The 18,087-nt window shown below is 53.3% G+C and overlaps 1 protein-coding gene across 7 annotated transcripts; it reads left to right on the plus strand.

The window, feature by feature from the left end:
* The first annotated feature begins 3,056 nt into the window (after window positions 1–3,056).
* On the plus strand, window positions 3,057–17,773 carry SRRM2 (serine/arginine repetitive matrix 2). Of its 7 annotated transcripts, none has more exons than XM_042972474.1 (14): window positions 3,057–3,328; window positions 4,208–4,315; window positions 4,496–4,660; window positions 4,833–4,910; window positions 5,343–5,405; window positions 5,503–5,535; window positions 5,722–5,772; window positions 5,961–6,053; window positions 6,707–6,902; window positions 8,003–14,688; window positions 15,423–15,710; window positions 16,792–16,905; window positions 17,025–17,135; window positions 17,220–17,773. In XM_042972474.1, the coding sequence occupies exons 1-14, from the start codon at window positions 3,087–3,089 to the stop codon at window positions 17,227–17,229; spliced, it is 8,238 nt and encodes a 2,745-aa protein (XP_042828408.1). In that variant the 5' UTR covers window positions 3,057–3,086; the 3' UTR covers window positions 17,230–17,773. The 7 variants fall into 7 exon arrangements, with proteins under 7 accessions (XP_042828408.1, XP_042828409.1, XP_042828410.1 ...); XM_042972475.1 differs by having other exon boundaries at window positions 17,028–17,135; XM_042972476.1 differs by having other exon boundaries at window positions 5,346–5,405.
* Window positions 17,774–18,087: the final 314 nt, after the last annotated feature.

Raw genomic sequence — 18,087 nt, forward strand, 5'->3', positions numbered from 1 at the left:
GGCTCGCGCGCGCTCGCGACGAGGAGGGGGGAGCGCGCGCCTCGGCTTCTCGCCACCCCCACGCGTGCGGCCGCGGAGGGCCTCCCGCAGCTACCCCTTTCGACATTTTCTCGGCGGGGAGGCGGCGGCCGTGGCCGTGGCGCGTTCCCGGGTCCCTCCCCCCGAGCCTCTCGGGCCTTCGGCTTCTCCGTCCCTCCCGGGGGCCTGCGGGCCGGCGCGGAGCCTCCCAGACTCCCGGGCGCCGCGCAGCCCCCTCCCCCACACCTCAAGGCCGAAAATAGGCCTTGGCCGCCCAGCCGGCGCAGGGGAGGCCTGGAACCGGGTGCCCTGGAGACGTGGGTAGTTCGCGCCCGTTGCTGGCGGCCTTGAAGCGGTAGGGAGACGCAAGCTCTGCGGCTTGGCTTGTTTTGTTTTAACGTAAAGGTGATGTGCTCGGCCCAGGTATGCGAGGGAGTGTAGGTGCCCCCCCCTCCGCCCCCCCCCCCGGCCCCCCACTCCTTCATTGTCTTCTCGAAAGTTCAAGCTTAGCGGGGCCGGTGGGGCGCTGCCTGGGGAAGGAAACGCCGGGCTCCGCTTCGGGCTTTATCTGGCCCCCGTCTCTCCTGAGCCTTCGTGGCCACTCGCGGGGCTAAGATGTCGTCTGGCCCCAGAATTCCAGACGAGCGTTTCGTTGTCTTTTCTCTTAAGTGTGTGAGTTGCGGTCTTGTCTTGAGCCAGGACGTAAAATTTTTCTGGGTTCGGTAGCGCTGGCCCAGCCCCCCGAATCCGCTCATCACTGAGCTTGCTGGGCTGGCTCGTGTCCGTTTCCCTGCACGCCCACCGCCTCTCTCCTGGTGCGTTTCGTTTCTTGAGTGTTTCCCGTCTTGAATTGAGGATTGTCTTGTCTCTCTTTGTCTGGCGTCGTGATAAGTTTCCCAGTAAAAGGAAAAATTTTTCTGTCTTGCAGTCGATTTTTGCTTTGTGATTTTTTATCTTGGACAACTTTTGTGTTCTCACAGTCTGTGGACCCTAGTTGAGAATGTTTGTTTTACAAAGTTAGCTGTTTCGGGTGACTTCTGTGTGTGTTGATGTTCCCCCTTCGCCTTTTCCTTTTAGTGTTCTGAGCACTGCCTCGGGTGCGGTGGGCTGCTTTGGGGGAGGGGGAGGGTGAGGACTTGTTTTTTAAAGTTCTCCAATTAGTTGTGACTTAATGTCCTTTCTTTAGCAGCTGCTGGTTTGCCCTCTTAAGGGAGTGGGAGGACTTTTGTGTGAGGTGGTATGGAAGTGTGGGTGAATGGTTAAGCTGAAGAATTAATTGCACGCTGGAAGCATTCTGCGAGGAAGGCAGAAACTAGGGTGGGGTTTAGAGAGGCAAAGAAGGACCTAGGTTTAGAGTGGGGAGGATTGGTATTTGAGAAAATGAAAGTGAGTGTTGGAAGGTAAAGAAACTCATTTCTTGTGCTGTAGCGAAAATTTTCATTTTTTTGTGCATTTCTACTTGCTTTTCCTAGATTGAGCTTCATTTGTCACTCCTGTACCTTAGTGTGGTTTTCTGATTTTTCAGTCCTCTGGAGTCTGCTCCTGGGGTTGGGCAGGGGCCCAGCCTTTAGAGTTGGGGGATAGAGGTACAAGCAGTTCTGGAATTGGGCAGTTTTTCTTCCATTCTCAATCTCCCCATACTTAAAATTTTGTTTTACTATATCCTTCAGGTACTCATAGGCTGTTTCTTCTGGAATTTTAAAAACGTAGGCTTTCTTTGTATCCGTGTTTATCTACCTTTGCTTATTTTTCACTAATCTCTTCGCTTGTTCCTTGGGGTTTTTGAGGGGGGTAGTTTTCCCTCACATATTTGTGCTCTGTGAAGCTGTCGCGGACGAGATGGAGGAAGAAATAACGTATATGTAGTAGGAGAAAAGAATAAGAAACGTGTAGCTAAGAAATCTAACCAGAAAAATCGAGGGGGTTGAGGGCTTTTCAGAGCCATGCTGGGGTTGGGACAGGCTGAGAGGATAGAACCTTGGTGTAGGAGGCACAAAGAGAACATGGGAGAGAAGGCAGGTCTGGAAGAGAAACACTAGGAAGCGAGATAACAGGGAATTGGTAGGGAAAGTTGACAGTTTCGCCTTAGTGAAGGGCTACGGGGGGGGGGGGTTCTGGGTAAGTTTAGGGCAAGGAACGTAGAAGAGGGCAGTGGGAACAGTTGGAGCAGAGGTTTGATCAGAGCATTGAGCTGCAAACAGGTGATGTTTAAGGGGAGCTAATGAGACTGGGGTGAGCTGCCGAATACGTGAGAAATCCTATTGGGAAGGAAATTAAAGGAGCAAGATATCAGGCAAGGTAGTCGATAGCTTATAAATATTTGAAATCAGGGAAACGGCCTCTCCTCGGGGAGGTAAAGTACAAGAAGATTATGTAGCCAAGGTTCTTGTGTTTCTGATATGCATGCTGGCTTTTATTCTTGAGTGTGAGGCTACATGGGACTCTTGGTTTATGTCAGAAACCAACCAGTCCACGTGTTAAGATATGTAGGGGTTGTTTAGTCTGTTTTGCGTTTGTGACGTGGTAGTCTGAAATTCTTAGGTCAGTTCTGAAAAGAATCTTTGGATTTGGACTGTGGGCCCGTAGGTACCGCAGATTTGTGGTAGTGGTGGTCGTGCCCTGTTTGGGGGCCTCAGTCAGTCAGTTGCCAGATGTCGGAAAGTAGATTAGTAGTAGGTGGAGACGTTGGTGCTTGTGGGAGCCAAATGAGAATAAAGAGTGTGGAAAAATTCGAGAGAAATAGGTTTCTTGTTTTCTCAGGGTGGAACAAGAACATGTAGGTGCAAACAGAAATGGAAGTGGCTCTTGGCCTTTGAGGGAAAAGGCTGTAAGAGCTGGGGTAGGATTGAGTGGAAAGAAAGTATGGGAAGGGGAAGGGAAGGAAGGGGTTTTGTTAGAAGACCAGGAGGATTTTGCAGATAAAGGAGTTTAGTGTGGAGCTTCCTGTTGAAATAGGGGTGAAGAACAGGGATTTGGGTGGTGGCAAGTGGTTAGTTTGGGGTCAGGGCCCTGACCCGTGTTTCCCCGCTCCCCCCCAGGAGCGGTGGTGCCCCCCCGGGCACGGGGCCATGTACAACGGGATCGGGCTGCCGACGCCCCGGGGCAGCGGCACCAACGGCTACGTCCAGCGCAACCTGTCCCTGGTGCGAGGCCGCCGGGGTGAGCGGCCTGACTACAAGGGAGAGGAGGAACTGCGGCGCCTGGAGGCTGCCCTGGTGAAGCGGCCTAATCCTGACATCCTGGACCACGAGCGCAAGCGGCGCGTGGAGCTGCGATGCCTCGAGCTGGAGGAGATGATGGAAGAGCAGGGGTGAGGGGAGGGCTGGGGGAGAGCCAAGCGCTGAGTGAGTGCAGAGCTGGGGGAATTAGGTGGGATGTAGGGAGTTGAGGGCTCGTTGAAGAGGCCTGGAGAGGAGTTGCAGGAGGGGAGGAGGTAAAGGAGCTAGCAGATTGAGAGGAGTTAAGGGACAGCTCAAGGTGGGAGATGAGGAAAGTCTGTACCAAGAGAGAGCCTGAGGGAATTTGAATTATTAGGATGAAGACACTTGGGGAAAGAGGGAAGCCATTGAAAAACAAAAAGGTGCTTTAAGGGGAGAGGTGGGAAAGCAGGTACCAGACAAGAAAAGAGCCGGAGTAGAAGCTGACAGGTGTTGTCATTGGTAGAGAAGAGGAAGGTAAATGGATTTAAGGATTGAGGCCTTGGAAGGTAGTGAAGGCAAGAAAACAGGAATTGAAATACTAATCTGGATAAGAGGGGATCACGGGTTGGGTAGGGAAGTGAAATTTTGGAAAAGGAGTACATTGAGAAAACCTTTTAGAGCAGTGGTTTTCAAACTTCAGCAGTGGCACCCTTTTTATACAATGCACTTTACTTTGGAATCTCAGGAAATACCTGTTGTTGAAGTCGAGGAGGAGCACCTGGAACTTTGCCTGCTTAGCTTTCCTCTTTTAGCCCCTGGAGTTTAGCCTGTTTAAAATCCACTGTTCTAGAGGCTATAGTAAATGGAGGGAAGAAAGAACAGTGAAAGATCAGAAAGATTTAAGAGAAGGGCCCTTTGGGTGACAGTGAGTGAAAAGTTTTATGTGTGCATGGAAAGGGAAGGGATCCTCCTGGGAATAAGGAAACTTTAACTTGGGACTGGGTTAAGTGCCTAGTCAGGCTTTAACCTTGAAGGGATTTGTTCTTCAGGTACGAGGAACAGCAAATTCAGGAAAAAGTGGCTACCTTTCGACTCATGTTGCTGGAGAAGGATGTGAACCCTGGGGGAAAGGAAGAGACCCCAGGGCAGAGGCCAGCGTGAGTGTTTTCACTGTCTCTTATTTCCTCTGGACTGCACTGCTTCTGCTGTTCTCTCTTCTTCAACTTCCTCCCTGTTCTTTCTCCCAACTTCTTCCCAGTCTCATTTGGCTGCCTCCGGTGGTGTGAGCAACCCTGATCTTTTCTCTTCCCTTCTGACCATTGCCTTTTTCCCCCCAGGGTAACTGAGACTCACCAGTTGGCAGAACTGAATGAGAAAAAGAATGAGCGACTCCGTGCAGCCTTTGGTATCAGTGATTCCTATGTAGATGGCAGCTCTTTTGATCCTCAGCGACGTGCTCGAGAAGCTAAACAACCAGCTCCAGAGCCTCCCAAACCTTACAGGTACTCAAGGTCAAGAAAGCATGTCCGCTTCTTTTCTTCTAAGCGCTCTGCTCTATTTAGGGATGAGGGGGACTGTTCCTTCCCAAACTGTTGAGATTTTGTTGTTTTGAAGTTGAAATGTCTGAGAAAATTCATCTTAGCACTCACCCTGCTTCTTTTCATCTTCCTCCAGCCTTGTCCGGGAGTCCAGCAGTTCTCGCTCACCAACCCCAAAGCAAAAGAAGAAGAAAAAGAAGAAAGATAGAGGACGGTAAGTTAGTTGGGATGTCACTTTAATAAGCAGAGGACCGGTCTTGTGCCCCCACCCGGAAATAGAGAATTCTTTTGGGAAGCAGGAGAGAGTTGTGAGATACATCAGGGAAGAGGGAGTTACCATTCAGATTTCAGTCACGGGAAGGAATGTATTAAGTTTATTCATTGGGGAAGGTTTGATTCTGCAGCTTTGCCAACTAAGAACTAACTAGGCCACGTCTTGAATTACTGGGCTTTTCGTTTTGAGGTTTGTTGCTTTATGGAAGAGGTATTTCTGCTTCCTGGAGAGTAATAAGTCCTGGGCTTAGGTCTGAGACATTGGTGATGTTCGTGTTTGTTGATTTAGAAGCCTTTTTTGGGGGTGGATTGTAAGTGGGGGGGTCAGAGAAGGAACCCAGTAGAATGACTTTGTTTCTGAACCCATCTTTAGCAGGTCAGAGAGCAGCTCTCCTCGACGAGAGAGGAAGAAGAGTTCTAAGAAGAAGAAGCACAGGTACGAGGTGGGAGTACATGAAGTGACTGGAGAGGTTTGAGGAGTCCAGGCATAGGTATTGGTTTATGCGTTGTTTTCCCCCCCTCCCCTCCAACAGGTCAGAATCTGAATCCAAAAAACGGAAGCATAGGTAAGAGCTCCTTGGGACATTGGGGACATAGTGACATGGAACGGTGAGCCCGTCTGGCCTTGCCTGTTCTGTAGGGGTTTCTTAGAGTAAAGCTCAGTTCCTTGATCTTCTGTCAATAGTTCTGTCATTTTTTTGTTTGATTTTGGATTTTTTTTTAAGATGATTATTTTGAATTTCCATTGTCAGGTCTCCCACTCCAAAGAGCAAACGTAAATCTAAGGACAAGAAGCGGAAGCGGTGAGTGAGTTTGTGTGAATTGGAGGGTAATTTGCTTATTAGGCAGTAGGTTAGGTGAAGTCTACCTGGCGGGGTAAAGGGGAGAATCAGTTGTGTCCTTGACTGATGGTGGAAGGTTGAGGGACCGACGAGGAAAATCCAGTGTAAGCGTAATAGCACCCTGAGCTGTGGTGGTGGCCTTCCTTCAGGTCTCGTAGTACAACACCAGCCCCCAAGAGCCGCCGGGCCCACCGTTCAACGTCTGCTGACTCTGCTTCCTCTTCCGATACTTCCCGCAGTCGGTAAGGGGTGGTCCAGGAGGAAGGGAGGGAGAGGGACTTGTGGGTTAATCAATTTAATATTTATTGAGCGCCCACGGTGTGCTAGGCGCTGCACAGACCATTCGGAAGACACGGTCCCTGCCCTCTAGGAGCTGACAGGCTAAAGCAACAGGATGGACAGACATATACATTTCCCCTTCTCTTTTTTTTTTTGTTTTTGTTTTTGTTTTTGTTTATTTTGTTATTTTTTGTTTTGTTCTGATGTATATGGACTGCCAGAATAGGGGGGGTGGTGGTTTGTTCGTGGTGTCTGGGGGAGGAAGGAATCCTTACCCTGGCTTCCTTAATCGGGGAAGGCTTCCTGAAGGAGGTGGGCTCAGAGGTGAGTTGTGAATGAAGTGGGTAGGGAATGGGCAGGGTGGAGGGTTTGGGGAGGATGGGGGAGGTGGATAAAGGGGTAGAGGGAGAACACTTTTGGGGACTGTTGGGAAGAAAAGGACCAAAGTGAAGTGGACTTGAATTTCCATGAGTGACTTGAGTCTTGTGTGTAAGAGAAGGCTTCTTGGAAGAGGGTTTGTATAGTCAGGAAAGGTGGATGGGAGCTGGGAGGGGGTTCCCTCTTCTCCCCTGAGCTGATTTCTTTCCTCTCCCCTGCCCTCAATTACCTTCCTCAGGTCTCGAAGTGCGGCAGCAAAGACCCATACAATTACCTTGACTGGGCGAAGTCCTTCCCCTGTTTCAGGGCGTCGAGGGGAGGGAGATGCACCTTCTAAGGAACAAGGTACCACCAACACAGGGCAGCCAAGCAGCCCAGAGCCCTCTACAAAGCAGCCTAGCAGTCCTCATGAGGACAAAGACAAAGACAAGGAGGTAGGTTACGTCTTGAGTTAATGCATGTTTTTGGGTTGGAGGGTTAGGATGGGTGTTTGAAGTGAAGGAGGGAAGTAAACTGGTTTAAAGAAGTGAATTCAGTTCTTTTCGTAACGCAGTTTTCAATTTATTAAGGTCTTTTCTGCATGTGCAAATTCTATAGAGTTAACATTTTCAAACTTCGCCGGTTATTTGTAGGTTTTACGTCACTATGCTGTTTGTGCTTTTACATTCACTTTGAGAAAAGTATTTTTAAATCATTTTTAGCATTTTGAGATTTGTCTGTAGAGTTTATTTTTGTTAAATGCTGGTTGTAGCTAACTAAAAGTTGTCAACCCACTGGATTGCTGCCTGCAATTTGAAAACACTACTCCGGAATGGTCTTTTCAGTACTTGTCATTGTATGGTTGCTATTCTGATCGAAGCCCTAATCGTGATGTTTTATTGCTTTAGCTATTACAGTGTAATTGCTCTTCGTTAAATGCTTAGCTTTTTAGTCCCGTTTTCTGTGTCCTCCAGAGTTATTTTTCTAAAGTACAAGTTGGATTACCTCAAAAACTTAATTTCTGTTTTAATTTCATTTACTTGTCTTATATTTAAAGCTTTTCAAACTTGGTTTCGTTTTCTTTTTCTGTACTTATCTGTAGTTCTGTTTACATAAACCATATTCTCAAATCTTTGTCTTTGCACCATAATCTTAGTGTTTTTCAAGGGTGAAGTCAGATGCCTCACGCTTGGGGAAACTGCTTTGTTTTTCCGTTTAGTAAAAGTATGCACTTTTTTTCTGTTGCCGTGGTATTGTGTTAGGGTTATTGTAAAACGCAGTGTGTTGTTTGTGTTGTGGTTTTTTTTAGGTTATGAGACTTAAAGTGATAAGATAGCCTGTTCATGTTGTCCCAATTGTCTTTTTATGTGATCTTTTGTTAATGACTACCTGTGGTGAGGTAAAGGACCAGTTGGTGTTGTAATGGGGTGTGTAGAGGAAAAATTTCATTGGCAAGGATGTTAGGCTCTTATGGGTAATAGGAAGTTTTGGTGTTTAGGTTGATGGGAAGTTTTGGTGCTTATGTTCCTATCCGTGCTTTCTTTTCCACTCTTAGAAATCTGCAATTCGACCTAGCCCCTCTCCGGAAAGGAGCAGCGCAGGCCCAGAACCACCTGCTCCCACTCCGCTCCTTGCTGAGCAACATGGCGGCTCCCCACAACCCCTTGCAACAACCACCTTAAGTCAGGAGCCAGTGAACCCCCCATCTGAGGCTTCCCCAACCCGGGGCCGTTCACCACCTAAGTCTCCTGAGAAACCTCCCCAGTCGTCTTCAGAGAGCTGCCCACCATCCCCTCAACCTACCAAAGTTTCTCGACATGCCAGCTCTTCCCCTGAAAGTCCTAAACCTGCACCAGCTCCTGGGTCCCGCCGAGAGATTTCTTCTTCTCCCGCATCCAAGAGTCGCTCACATGGCCGAGCAAAGCGGGATAAGTCACATTCTCATACCCCTTCTCGAAGAGTGGGGAGGTCCCGTAGCCCTACCACCACTAAGAGGGGGCGATCTCGGTCTCGAACCCCTACCAAAAGAGGTCATTCTAGGTCCCGGTCCCCTCAGTGGCGTAGGTCCCGGTCTGCACAGAGGTGGGGACGGTCCAGAAGCCCCCAGCGACGTGGTCGCTCTAGGTCTCCTCAGCGACCAGGCTGGTCTAGAAGCAGAAATACCCAGAGAAGAGGCAGGTCTAGATCAGCAAGGCGAGGCAGGTCTCATTCTAGATCCCCAGCCGCTAGGGGCAGATCTCGTTCTAGAACGCCAGCCCGCCGGGCTAGATCTCGCTCTAGAACGCCTGCCAGGCGGAGATCACGATCCAGAACACCTGCCAGGCGTAGGTCCCGCTCTAGAACACCAGCCCGGAGAGGCAGGTCTCGCTCTAGGACACCTGCTAGGCGCAGATCTAGGACCCGATCGCCAGTACGACGGAGGTCTCGTAGCAGATCACCAGCCAGGAGAAGTGGCAGGTCACGCTCTAGAACTCCAGCCAGACGTCGGTCACGCTCTAGAACACCAGCCAGGAGAGGGAGGTCTCGGTCTAGGACACCGGCAAGACGAGGACGATCTCGGTCTAGGACACCCGTAAGACGAGGACGATCTCGGTCTAGGACACCAGCAAGACGAAGATCTCGTAGTAGAAGTCTAGTTAGACGAGGAAGATCTCATTCTAGAACACCACAAAGAAGAGGCAGGTCTGGTTCATCATCAGAGCGGAAGAACAAATCCAGAGCATCACAGAGGAGGAGCAGGTCCAACTCAAGCCCGGAAATGAAAAAATCTCGAGTTTCTTCAAGACGGAGCAGGTCTCTCTCTTCACCGCGGTCCAAAGCAAAATCTCGCTTGTCTTTGAGGCGAAGCCTTTCGGGATCCTCTCCGTGTCCCAAACAAAAGTCTCGGACACCACCAAGGCGCAGTCGCTCTGGGTCATCCCAGCCGAAAGCTAAATCTAGAACACCACCAAGGCGAAGTCGTTCTGGTTCTTCTCCTCCTTCTAACCAGAAATCTAAAACACCTTCAAGACAGAGTTGTTCCAGTTCATCTCCTCAACCTAAAGTGAAGTCTGGAACACCACCAAGGCAAGGGTCTGTAACAAGTCCCCAGGCAAATGAACAATCTGCGACACCACAAATACAGAGCCGTTCAGAATCATCACCTGACCCAGAGGTGAAATCTATGACCCCTTCAAGACATAGCTGCTCTGGGTCCTCTCCTCCTAGAGTGAAATCTAGCACCCCTCCAAGAGGGAGCCGCTCTGGATCGTCCTCTCCACAACCCAAAGTGAAGGCAGTAATGTCGCCAGTCCAAAGTCATTCTGGCTCCTCTTCTCCAAGTCCTAGTAGGGTAACCTCTAAAACACCGCCAAGGCAAAGCAGATCAGAGTCTCCTTGCTCCAAGATGGAATCTAGATTGTTGCAGAGACACAGCCGTTCTAGGTCCTCTTCACCAGATACCAAAGTGAAACCTGGAACACCACCAAGACAAAGTCACTCAGGGTCTACTTCACCATGCCCTAAAGTTAAGCCCCAAACTCCATCAGGGCACAGTCTTTGTGGAGCTAAGTCCCCATGTTCCCAAGAGAAGTCTAAAGACTTACCAGCACAAAGTTCTGGATCCTTCTCTCTCTGTCCAGGAGTAAAGTCTACCACACCACCAGGAGAAATGTATTTTGTCTCCTCTTCTCTGCAACAGAAAGGACAATCACAGACTTCACCAGACCCTAGATCTGATACTTCAAGTCCAGACATGAAACGGAGTCACTCTGAGTCTCCGTCTCTGCAGAGCAAATCTCACACACCTCTTAAGGGTGGCCGGTCCAGGTCTTCATCTCCAGTCACTGAGCTGACACCCAGATCTCCACCAAGACCAGACAGAAGTGAATTGTCAAGTCCTAGGCTAAAATCTGGAATGTCTCCTGAGCAGAGCAAGTCTCAGTCTGACTCTTTCCCATATCCTGCCATGGACTCTAAATCTCTTTTGGGGCAGAGTAGATTGGAGCCTTCTGAGTCAAAAGAGAAAACAGGCTTACTCCTTCAGGAAGATATTACTGTGTCATCTCCTGGACCAAGAGACAAATCTAGTCCTTTCCCAGTGCAGGATAAATCTGAGTCCTCACCAGTACTCAGAGAGACACCTAAAACCCCATCAAGGGAAAGAGGTGGTGTTGGGTCATCCCCAGATACAAAAGACCAAAGTACGTCAGCTAAGCCAAGCCAAGATGAGGAATTAATGGACGTCGAGAAATCTGAAGAATCCTCAAACCAGGTCCTCTCTCATTTGTCTCCAGAACTTAAAGAAATGGCTGGAGGTAATTTTGAATCCTCACCTGAAATAGAAGAAAGACCTGTGTCTTTGACTCTTGACCAAAGCCAGTCACAGACTTCTTTGGAAGCAGAAGTCCCTGCAGTGGCCTCAACTTGGAGTGGGCCACATTTTTCTCCAGAGCATAAAGAGCTGTCTAATTCCTCCCCGAGGGAGAATAGCTTTGGATCACCTTTAGAATTTAGAAACTCAGGCCCTGTTGCAGAAATGAATGCTGGGTTTTCTCCTGAGGTTAAAGAAGATTTGAATGGATCTTTTCCTAATCAGCTGGAGACAGATCCATTTGTAGACGTGAAAGAACAATCCACCAGGTCCTCCAGACGCAGCAGTTCTGAGTTATCACCAGATGCAGTGGAAAAAGCAGGAATGTCTTCAAATCAGAGTGTTTCTTCGCCAGTGCTTGATGCTGTACCCAGAACACCATCGAGGGAAAGAAGTAGCTCTGCATCTCCTGAACTGAAAGACGGTTTACCCAGAACCCCCTCAAGGAGAAGCAGGTCTGGGTCTTCTCCAGGACTTAGAGATGGGTCTGGGACTCCCTCGAGGCACAGTTTATCTGGGTCCTCTCCTGGAATGAAAGATCTACCTAGAACACCGTCTAGGGGGAGAAGTGAATGTGATTCTTCTCCAGAACCAAAAGCTTTGCCCCAGACTCCTAGGCCAAGGAGTCGTTCTCCATCATCTCCAGAGCTCAACAACAAGTGTCTTACCCCCCAGAGAGAACGAAGTGGGTCAGAGTCATCAGTTGAACAGAAGACCATGGCTAGGACTCCTCTTGGACAGAGAAGTCGATCTGGGTCTTCTCAAGAACTTGATGGGAAGCCCGGTGCATCCCCTCAAGAAAGAAGTGAATCAGACTCTTCTCCAGATTCCAAAGCTAAGACACGAGTACCAGTTAGAGAAAGGAGTCGGTCTGGGTCGTCTCCAGAGGTTGATAGCAAAGCCCGACCTTCTCCTCGCCGTAGTCGGTCTGGCTCATCCCCTGAAGTTAAAGAGAAGCTGAGAGTGGCACCCAGGGCACAGAGCGGTTCTGATTCTTCTCCTGAACCCAAGGCTCCTGCCCTTCGAGCTCTTCCCAGACGAAGCAGGTCAGGTTCATCGAGCAAAGGCAGAGGCCCTTCTCCTGATGGAAGCAGCAGTTCAGAGTCCTCTCCAGAACACCCACCCAAATCCAGAACTGCTAGAAGAAGCTCTAGGTCATCACCAGAGCCCAAGACCAAGTCCCGCACTCCACCTCGCCGTCGCAGCTCTAGATCGTCTCCTGAGCTGACTAGGAAGGCCAGGCTGTCTCGTAGAAGCCGCTCTGCATCGTCCTCACCAGAGACCCGTTCTAGAACCCCCCCGAGACGTCGAAGAAGTCCTTCAGTGTCTTCCCCAGAGCCAGCTGAAAAGTCAAGATCCTCACGCCGGCGGCGCTCCGCTTCATCCCCACGTGCTAAGACAACTTCAAGGAGAGGCCGTTCTCCTTCACCAAAGCCTCGTGGGCTTCAGAGATCCCGTTCCCGCTCAAGGAGAGAGAAAACCAGAACAACTCGACGTCGAGATAGGTCTGGATCTTCTCAGTCAACTTCGCGGAGAAGACAGCGGAGCCGGTCGAGGTCTCGGGTCACTCGGCGGCGGAGGGGAGGCTCTGGTTACCACTCAAGGTCACCTGCCCGGCAGGAGAGTTCCCGAACTTCTTCCCGACGCCGAAGAGGCCGTTCTCGGACACCCCCAGCCAGTCGGAAGCGGTCCCGCTCTCGTACATCACCAGCTCCGTGGAAACGCTCACGGTCTCGGGCCTCTCCAGCCACTCACCGGCGGTCCAGGTCCAGAACACCTTTGGTCAGCCGCCGTAGGTCCAGGTCTCGAACTTCACCAGTCAGTCGGAGACGATCAAGGTCCAGGACATCAGTGACTCGACGAAGATCTCGATCCAGAGCATCGCCAGTGAGTCGAAGGCGATCCAGGTCTAGAACCCCACCAGTAACCCGCCGTCGTTCAAGATCCAGAACCCCAACACGCCGGCGCTCCCGTTCCAGAACCCCACCGGTGACTCGAAGAAGGTCCAGATCTAGGACTCCACCAGTGACCAGGAGGCGATCTCGAAGCAGAACTTCCCCTATCGCTCGCAGAAGATCGAGATCCAGAACGTCTCCAGTCACCCGTAGGAGATCTCGATCTCGCACATCTCCAGTAACTCGAAGGAGGTCCCGCTCTCGAACCTCTCCGGTGACACGCCGCCGATCTCGGTCCCGAACACCTCCTGCTATTCGGCGTCGCTCTAGATCTCGGACCCCACTGTTGCCACGCAAGCGTTCTCGAAGTCGCTCTCCCCTTGCCATCCGTCGCCGTTCCAGATCCCGTACTCCACGAACAACTCGGGGCAAACGGTCCTTAACGAGATCTCCTCCCGCCATCCGAAGACGTTCTGCATCCGGAAGTAGTTCTGATCGTTCACGTTCTGCTACTCCTCCGGCAACGAGAAATCATTCTGGTTCTCGGACCCCTCCAGTAGCGCTCAATAGCTCCAGAATGAGCTGTTTCAGTCGTCCTAGCATGTCACCAACTCCTCTGGACCGCTGTCGATCACCTGGAATGCTGGAACCCCTTGGCAGCTCTAGAACACCTATGTCTGTCCTGCAGCAAGCTGGTGGCTCCATGATGGATGGTCCAGGTCCCCGAATTCCTGATCACCCGAGAACATCTGTGCCAGAAAATCACGCACAGTCTAGAATCGCACTTGCCCTGACAGCCATCAGTCTTGGCACTGCTCGGCCGCCTCCATCCATGTCTGCCGCTGGCCTTGCTGCAAGAATGTCCCAGGTCCCAGCTCCAGTGCCTCTCATGAGTCTCAGAACGGCTCCAGCTGCCAGTCTTGCCAGCAGGATTCCTGCAGCTTCTGCAGCAGCGATGAATCTGGCCGGTGCCAGGACACCTGCCATACCAACAGCAGTGAACCTGGCTGACTCCAGAACGCCAGCTGCGGCAGCAGCCATGAACTTGGCCAGCCCCAGAACAGCAGTGGCACCTTCTGCTGTGAACCTCGCTGACCCTCGCACCCCTACAGCCCCGGCTGTGAATCTAGCAGGAGCCAGAACCCCGGCTGCCTTGGCAGCTCTGAGTCTCACCGGCTCTGGCACTCCCCCGACCGCTGCAAACTATCCCTCCAGCTCCAGAACAGCCCAGGCTGCAGCCCCTGCAAACCTGGTGGGTCCTAGATCTGCACATGCTACAGCTCCTGTGAATATTGCCAGCTCCAGAACCCCTCCAGCCATGGCACCTGCAAGCCTCACCAGTGCTAGGATGGCTCCAGCCTTGTCTGGTGCAAACCTTACCAGTCCCCGGGTGCCCCTCACTGCTTACGAACGTGTTAGTGGTAGAACCTCACCACCACTTCTTGACCGAGCCAGATCCAGAACCCCACCAGGAGGCCCAGGCTCCAGAACCCCACCGTCTGCCCTCAGCCAGTCTAGAATGACCTCTGAGCGGGCTCCCTCTCCTTCTAGAATGGTCCAGGCTTCCTCCCAGTGTGTTCTTCCTCCAGCTCAGGATCGACCTAGGTCCCCTGTGCCATCTGCTTTTTCTGACCAGTCCCGAGCTTTGCTTGCCCAGACCACCCCTGTAGCAGGGTCTCAGTCCCTCTCCTCTGGGACGGTGGCAAAGACCACGTCCTCTGCTGGTGACCACAACGGCATGCTCTCTGGTCCTGTCCCTGGGGTGTCCCACCCTGAGGGTGGGGAAACACCGGCCTCCACGGGGGCCCAGCAGCCTTCTGCATTGGCCACCCTGCAGCCGGCAAAGGAGCGGCGGAGTTCCTCCTCCTCCTCCTCATCCAGCTCCTCCTCTTCATCCTCGTCATCGTCCTCTTCCTCCTCCTCTTCCTCCGGTTCCAGTTCTAGCGACTCGGAGGGCTCTAGCCTTCCTGCTCAACCTGAGGTAGCGCTGAAGAGGTGAGGGGGCTTGACTTGCAGAACCGTTGGATGGGGCCGGTTTGGGGGGGGGGGTGGGCGTGGGGAGGGAGAAGTTCTGTCCAGAGGCTCTTGGCTCTTTGAAAGAGGTATGGGACCTTGACCCCTAAGCTGGGGTCGAAGAGAATGCTGGGGTGGGGGCACCGGGGGGAGGAACGGGACAGGTAAAAGTCTCCTAAGGTTCATTCTCTAGAGGATAATGATAAGTTTTCCGTCTCTACAGAGGACAGAACTAGAGGAAATGGACTTAATTTTACAGCAGGAGGGATGGCAGTTAGACCTCAAGAGGAACTCCCTGGGCTGGAAGGATCTTCAGAGGTCATCCCATCCTTCTCCCTGCCTCCAGGCAGGACGGCCCCTCCCCCGGCCAACCCGCTCGCAGGGGCCTCCCCAAGCCGCGGCTCTCCCGGGAAGGAGACCGCCCAGCTCGGCTTCCACACCTGAGCCCAGGGGCCTTAGTCCTCCTCCGTCAGGGACATTCTTGAGGTTTAGCCTTGATCCCTTGTGCTGCGGGCCCGGCCTGTTGCTCGTGTTAGCAGAGGTCGGGGCGTCTCGGGCCACTGCTCTCCAGAGAATGTGCTCGCCGGCTCTCCGCTCCGAGGGCTCCTGGGGCCTTTCTCCGGCACCCCTCCCCCACTGCCGTTCCTCCAGGCCAAGGAAGGTAGGGTCGGGGCTGGGGCGGCGTGTCTCCTCCTGACGCTCTGCTTCTCCCACAGGGTCCCCAGCCCCACCCCGGCCCCCAAGGAGGCTGTTCGAGAGGGACGTCCTCCGGAGCCGACCCCGGCCAAGCGGAAGAGGCGCTCCAGTAGCTCCAGTTCCAGCTCCTCCTCCTCCTCTTCCTCCTCCTCCTCCTCTTCCTCCTCCTCCTCTTCCTCCTCCTCCTCCTCCTCCTCCTCCTCCTCCTCTTCCTCCTCTACTTCTTCGTCCCCCTCCCCCGCTAAGCCTGGCCCTCAGGCCTTGCCCAAACCTGCAAGCCCCAAGAAGCCACCCCCCGGCGAGCGGAGGTGAGTGCGGCCTTGCCGGAGCCGGAAGGGGCGGGGTGTGACCCTGGGCGTGAGATCCCTGCCGGGAGTCTCTGGTGGACTGTGGTGTCTGGTTGCGTGGGAGGAGTTGGGCTCTCTCCCTACCACCTGTGCTGTGCCCTGTTCCGGCAAAGGGTCCGAGTGTGGGTGCTCCAGTCAGAATTGTGGAGTCCTAGGTTCCTTCCTCTCCCTTCCCCTGACATGCAGCCTGTTTCCTGCTCCCACGTCCCAGGGATTCTAGATTTTAAATCTCCCCGTTGCTCCCGCCAGGGCTCTGGTCTGGCCACCGTCATCTTCTCCCGACTCTGTCCACAGCCTCTTCCCTGTCTCCCTGCCTCCACGCCATTCTCTTCCACACGTAGCCAGAGGGATCTTTCTAAAACGCACATCTGGTTACTTCCCTCCACTCCACAAATCCTTCCGGGACGCCCTGTGGCCTGCAGGATAAAGCCCCACCTCTGCGGGAATGGCGTGTGAGGCTCTTCACCAACTGGCCTTGCCTGCCCTGTGTTCTCCTCTCCTGCCCGCCCCCACACATGCCCTGTGCTCCAGCCATACCCAGCGCCTTGCAGTCTAAGGAGAACCCCATGCCTTTGGACATGCTGTTCCTTCTGCCTGGAATTCCCTTGTCCGCCTGGTGAACTCCTCGTTCTGCAAGACTCCGCTCAAACAGCACCTTCGAGAAGACTACCCTCCCCCCCTTTCCCCGCCCTGTGTCCCTTCCCCCCCGGGTCCCCAGACCCACGTATATCGGTCCTTGTGGGGCTGCTTCCCATACACGGGGCCGAGCGGGCCTCCCTTGGCCTCCCTTCACCAGACTGAGCCCCTCCAAGGGCAGGGACTGTCTTTCTCTTTGCATCCCCCGCTGCACCCCGTGCCCTGCCCAGTGGGGCACTCGGTGGATGGTGTGCGGGCGGATGGGTGAGTGAGCAGACAAAGGTGGGTCTGAGGCTGGCCCTGTGTGGTATGAGGTCTGGTGGTCAGGACCTGGGGGGGTGGTCCTGAGTGCCGGCTGGTGGGTTTGGAAGAGCGTGGTGCCATGGCAACTTCCTCTGCTCCCTAGGTCCCGTAGTCCCCGGAAGCCAATAGATTCCCTCCGAGATTCTCGGTCCCTCAGCTACTCGCCTGCGGAGCGCCGCCGCCCTTCGCCTCAGCCCTCGCCACGGGACCAGCAGAGGTAAGGCCTGCCGTCAGTGGCCAGCCTGGTCACCGCCACTCTGAGCAGCTTTGGGGCTCGAAGTTGCCAGAGGTTGGTGTTGCCTTGCACACGGGCTGACTGTCCTCTTGTTGTTGCAGTAGCAGCGAGCGGGGTTCCCGCAGAGGCCAGCGTGGGGACAGCCGCTCCCCTGGCCACAAGCGCAGGAGGGAGACACCCAGCCCCCGCCCCGTGCGGCACCGCTCGTCCAGGTGCGTCCTTGTCAAGCTCTTGTGCCTGGGGACCTCTGGGGCTGGCTGGGGCCTAGGCACTGATCTCTGTCTCCTCTGTTTCAGGTCTCCTTGAATCTCTGTGGGGGGAATCCCACCACACCCCAAGTTCTGGAGCTGCAGGGAGTGCCCCCTTTACCCAGCCGTGGGGAGGGGTCCTTGTCTGCCCCCCCACCCCCGAACCCTGGCAGACTCCTGGGGGAGGACTCTTCCTCCTTCCCGCCCCCCCCTTTTTCTTTGTTCCTGTGAAATGTTAATCTCTGTGAGTTTTTCCTGGTTCACGTTTTGGGAGTTTTGGGGTGGGTGGGAATGAGAATGGGAGTTGTGGGAGGGGAGGATACAGTTGGGGACACCCTGGTCTTGAGTTAGAAAGGGCTGGGAGGCGTCAGTGCCCCCCTGTAACCCTAAGTTCTGGGGGGAGTTGGAACTTGGGAACTTGTGTGAGGTGTTCCTGGAAGGAAGGGGCAGGAGTTGAAATTAGTTGGCCCCTACTGTCCCCCAAGTGAGGTTGTGGCCCCTCCCCCAACTTTTCTTCACGTTTCTTAAAGGCATTTTGGTTTTTTAAAATCTGTACAGCAAGAGCAACTTTTTCTGTCAAATAAAAATGAGAAATGCAGGAATTGGGTCTGTAGATTATTTATTAGGGGTGGAGGGTGGAGAGTGAGCAGTCTTTCCACTTTGAATGCCTCCCCCCCCGCCCCCCCCCAAGCCTTAGAGGACTCAGGTAAGATGGCTGGCTGTAGGCGGTGGGTTCCCCGTGGAACCACACTGGCTCTGGCTGACATTTTGGCCTCTGCCCCTCAGCCCAGAGGCTGCGCCAGAGCCTGAACGAGCCTGCTTGCTGGAAGTCATAGAAGGAACCTCTGTCCCCAGGCTGAGCAGAAGGCTGGCCTGGGGCTCTGGGTTCCTCCCGGTTCTCTGCCCACAGCCGGAG

This window comes from Panthera tigris, chromosome E3 (assembly GCF_018350195.1).
Source record: "Panthera tigris isolate Pti1 chromosome E3, P.tigris_Pti1_mat1.1, whole genome shotgun sequence".
In the NCBI taxonomy this organism is placed as follows: Eukaryota; Metazoa; Chordata; class Mammalia; order Carnivora; family Felidae; genus Panthera; species Panthera tigris.

Excerpts from the sequence above, each read along its gene's own strand:
- SRRM2 (XM_042972474.1), top strand. The coding sequence starts at position 3,087 with ATGTACAACGGGATCGGGCTGCCGACGCCCCGGGGCAGCGGCACCAAC. Across the intron at positions 4,316-4,495 it reads ACCCCAGGGCAGAGGCCAGC|GGTAACTGAGACTCACCAGT; the intron begins GTGAGTGTTTTC and ends TTTTCCCCCCAG. Across the intron at positions 6,903-8,002 it reads ACAAAGACAAAGACAAGGAG|AAATCTGCAATTCGACCTAG; the intron begins GTAGGTTACGTC and ends TTCCACTCTTAG.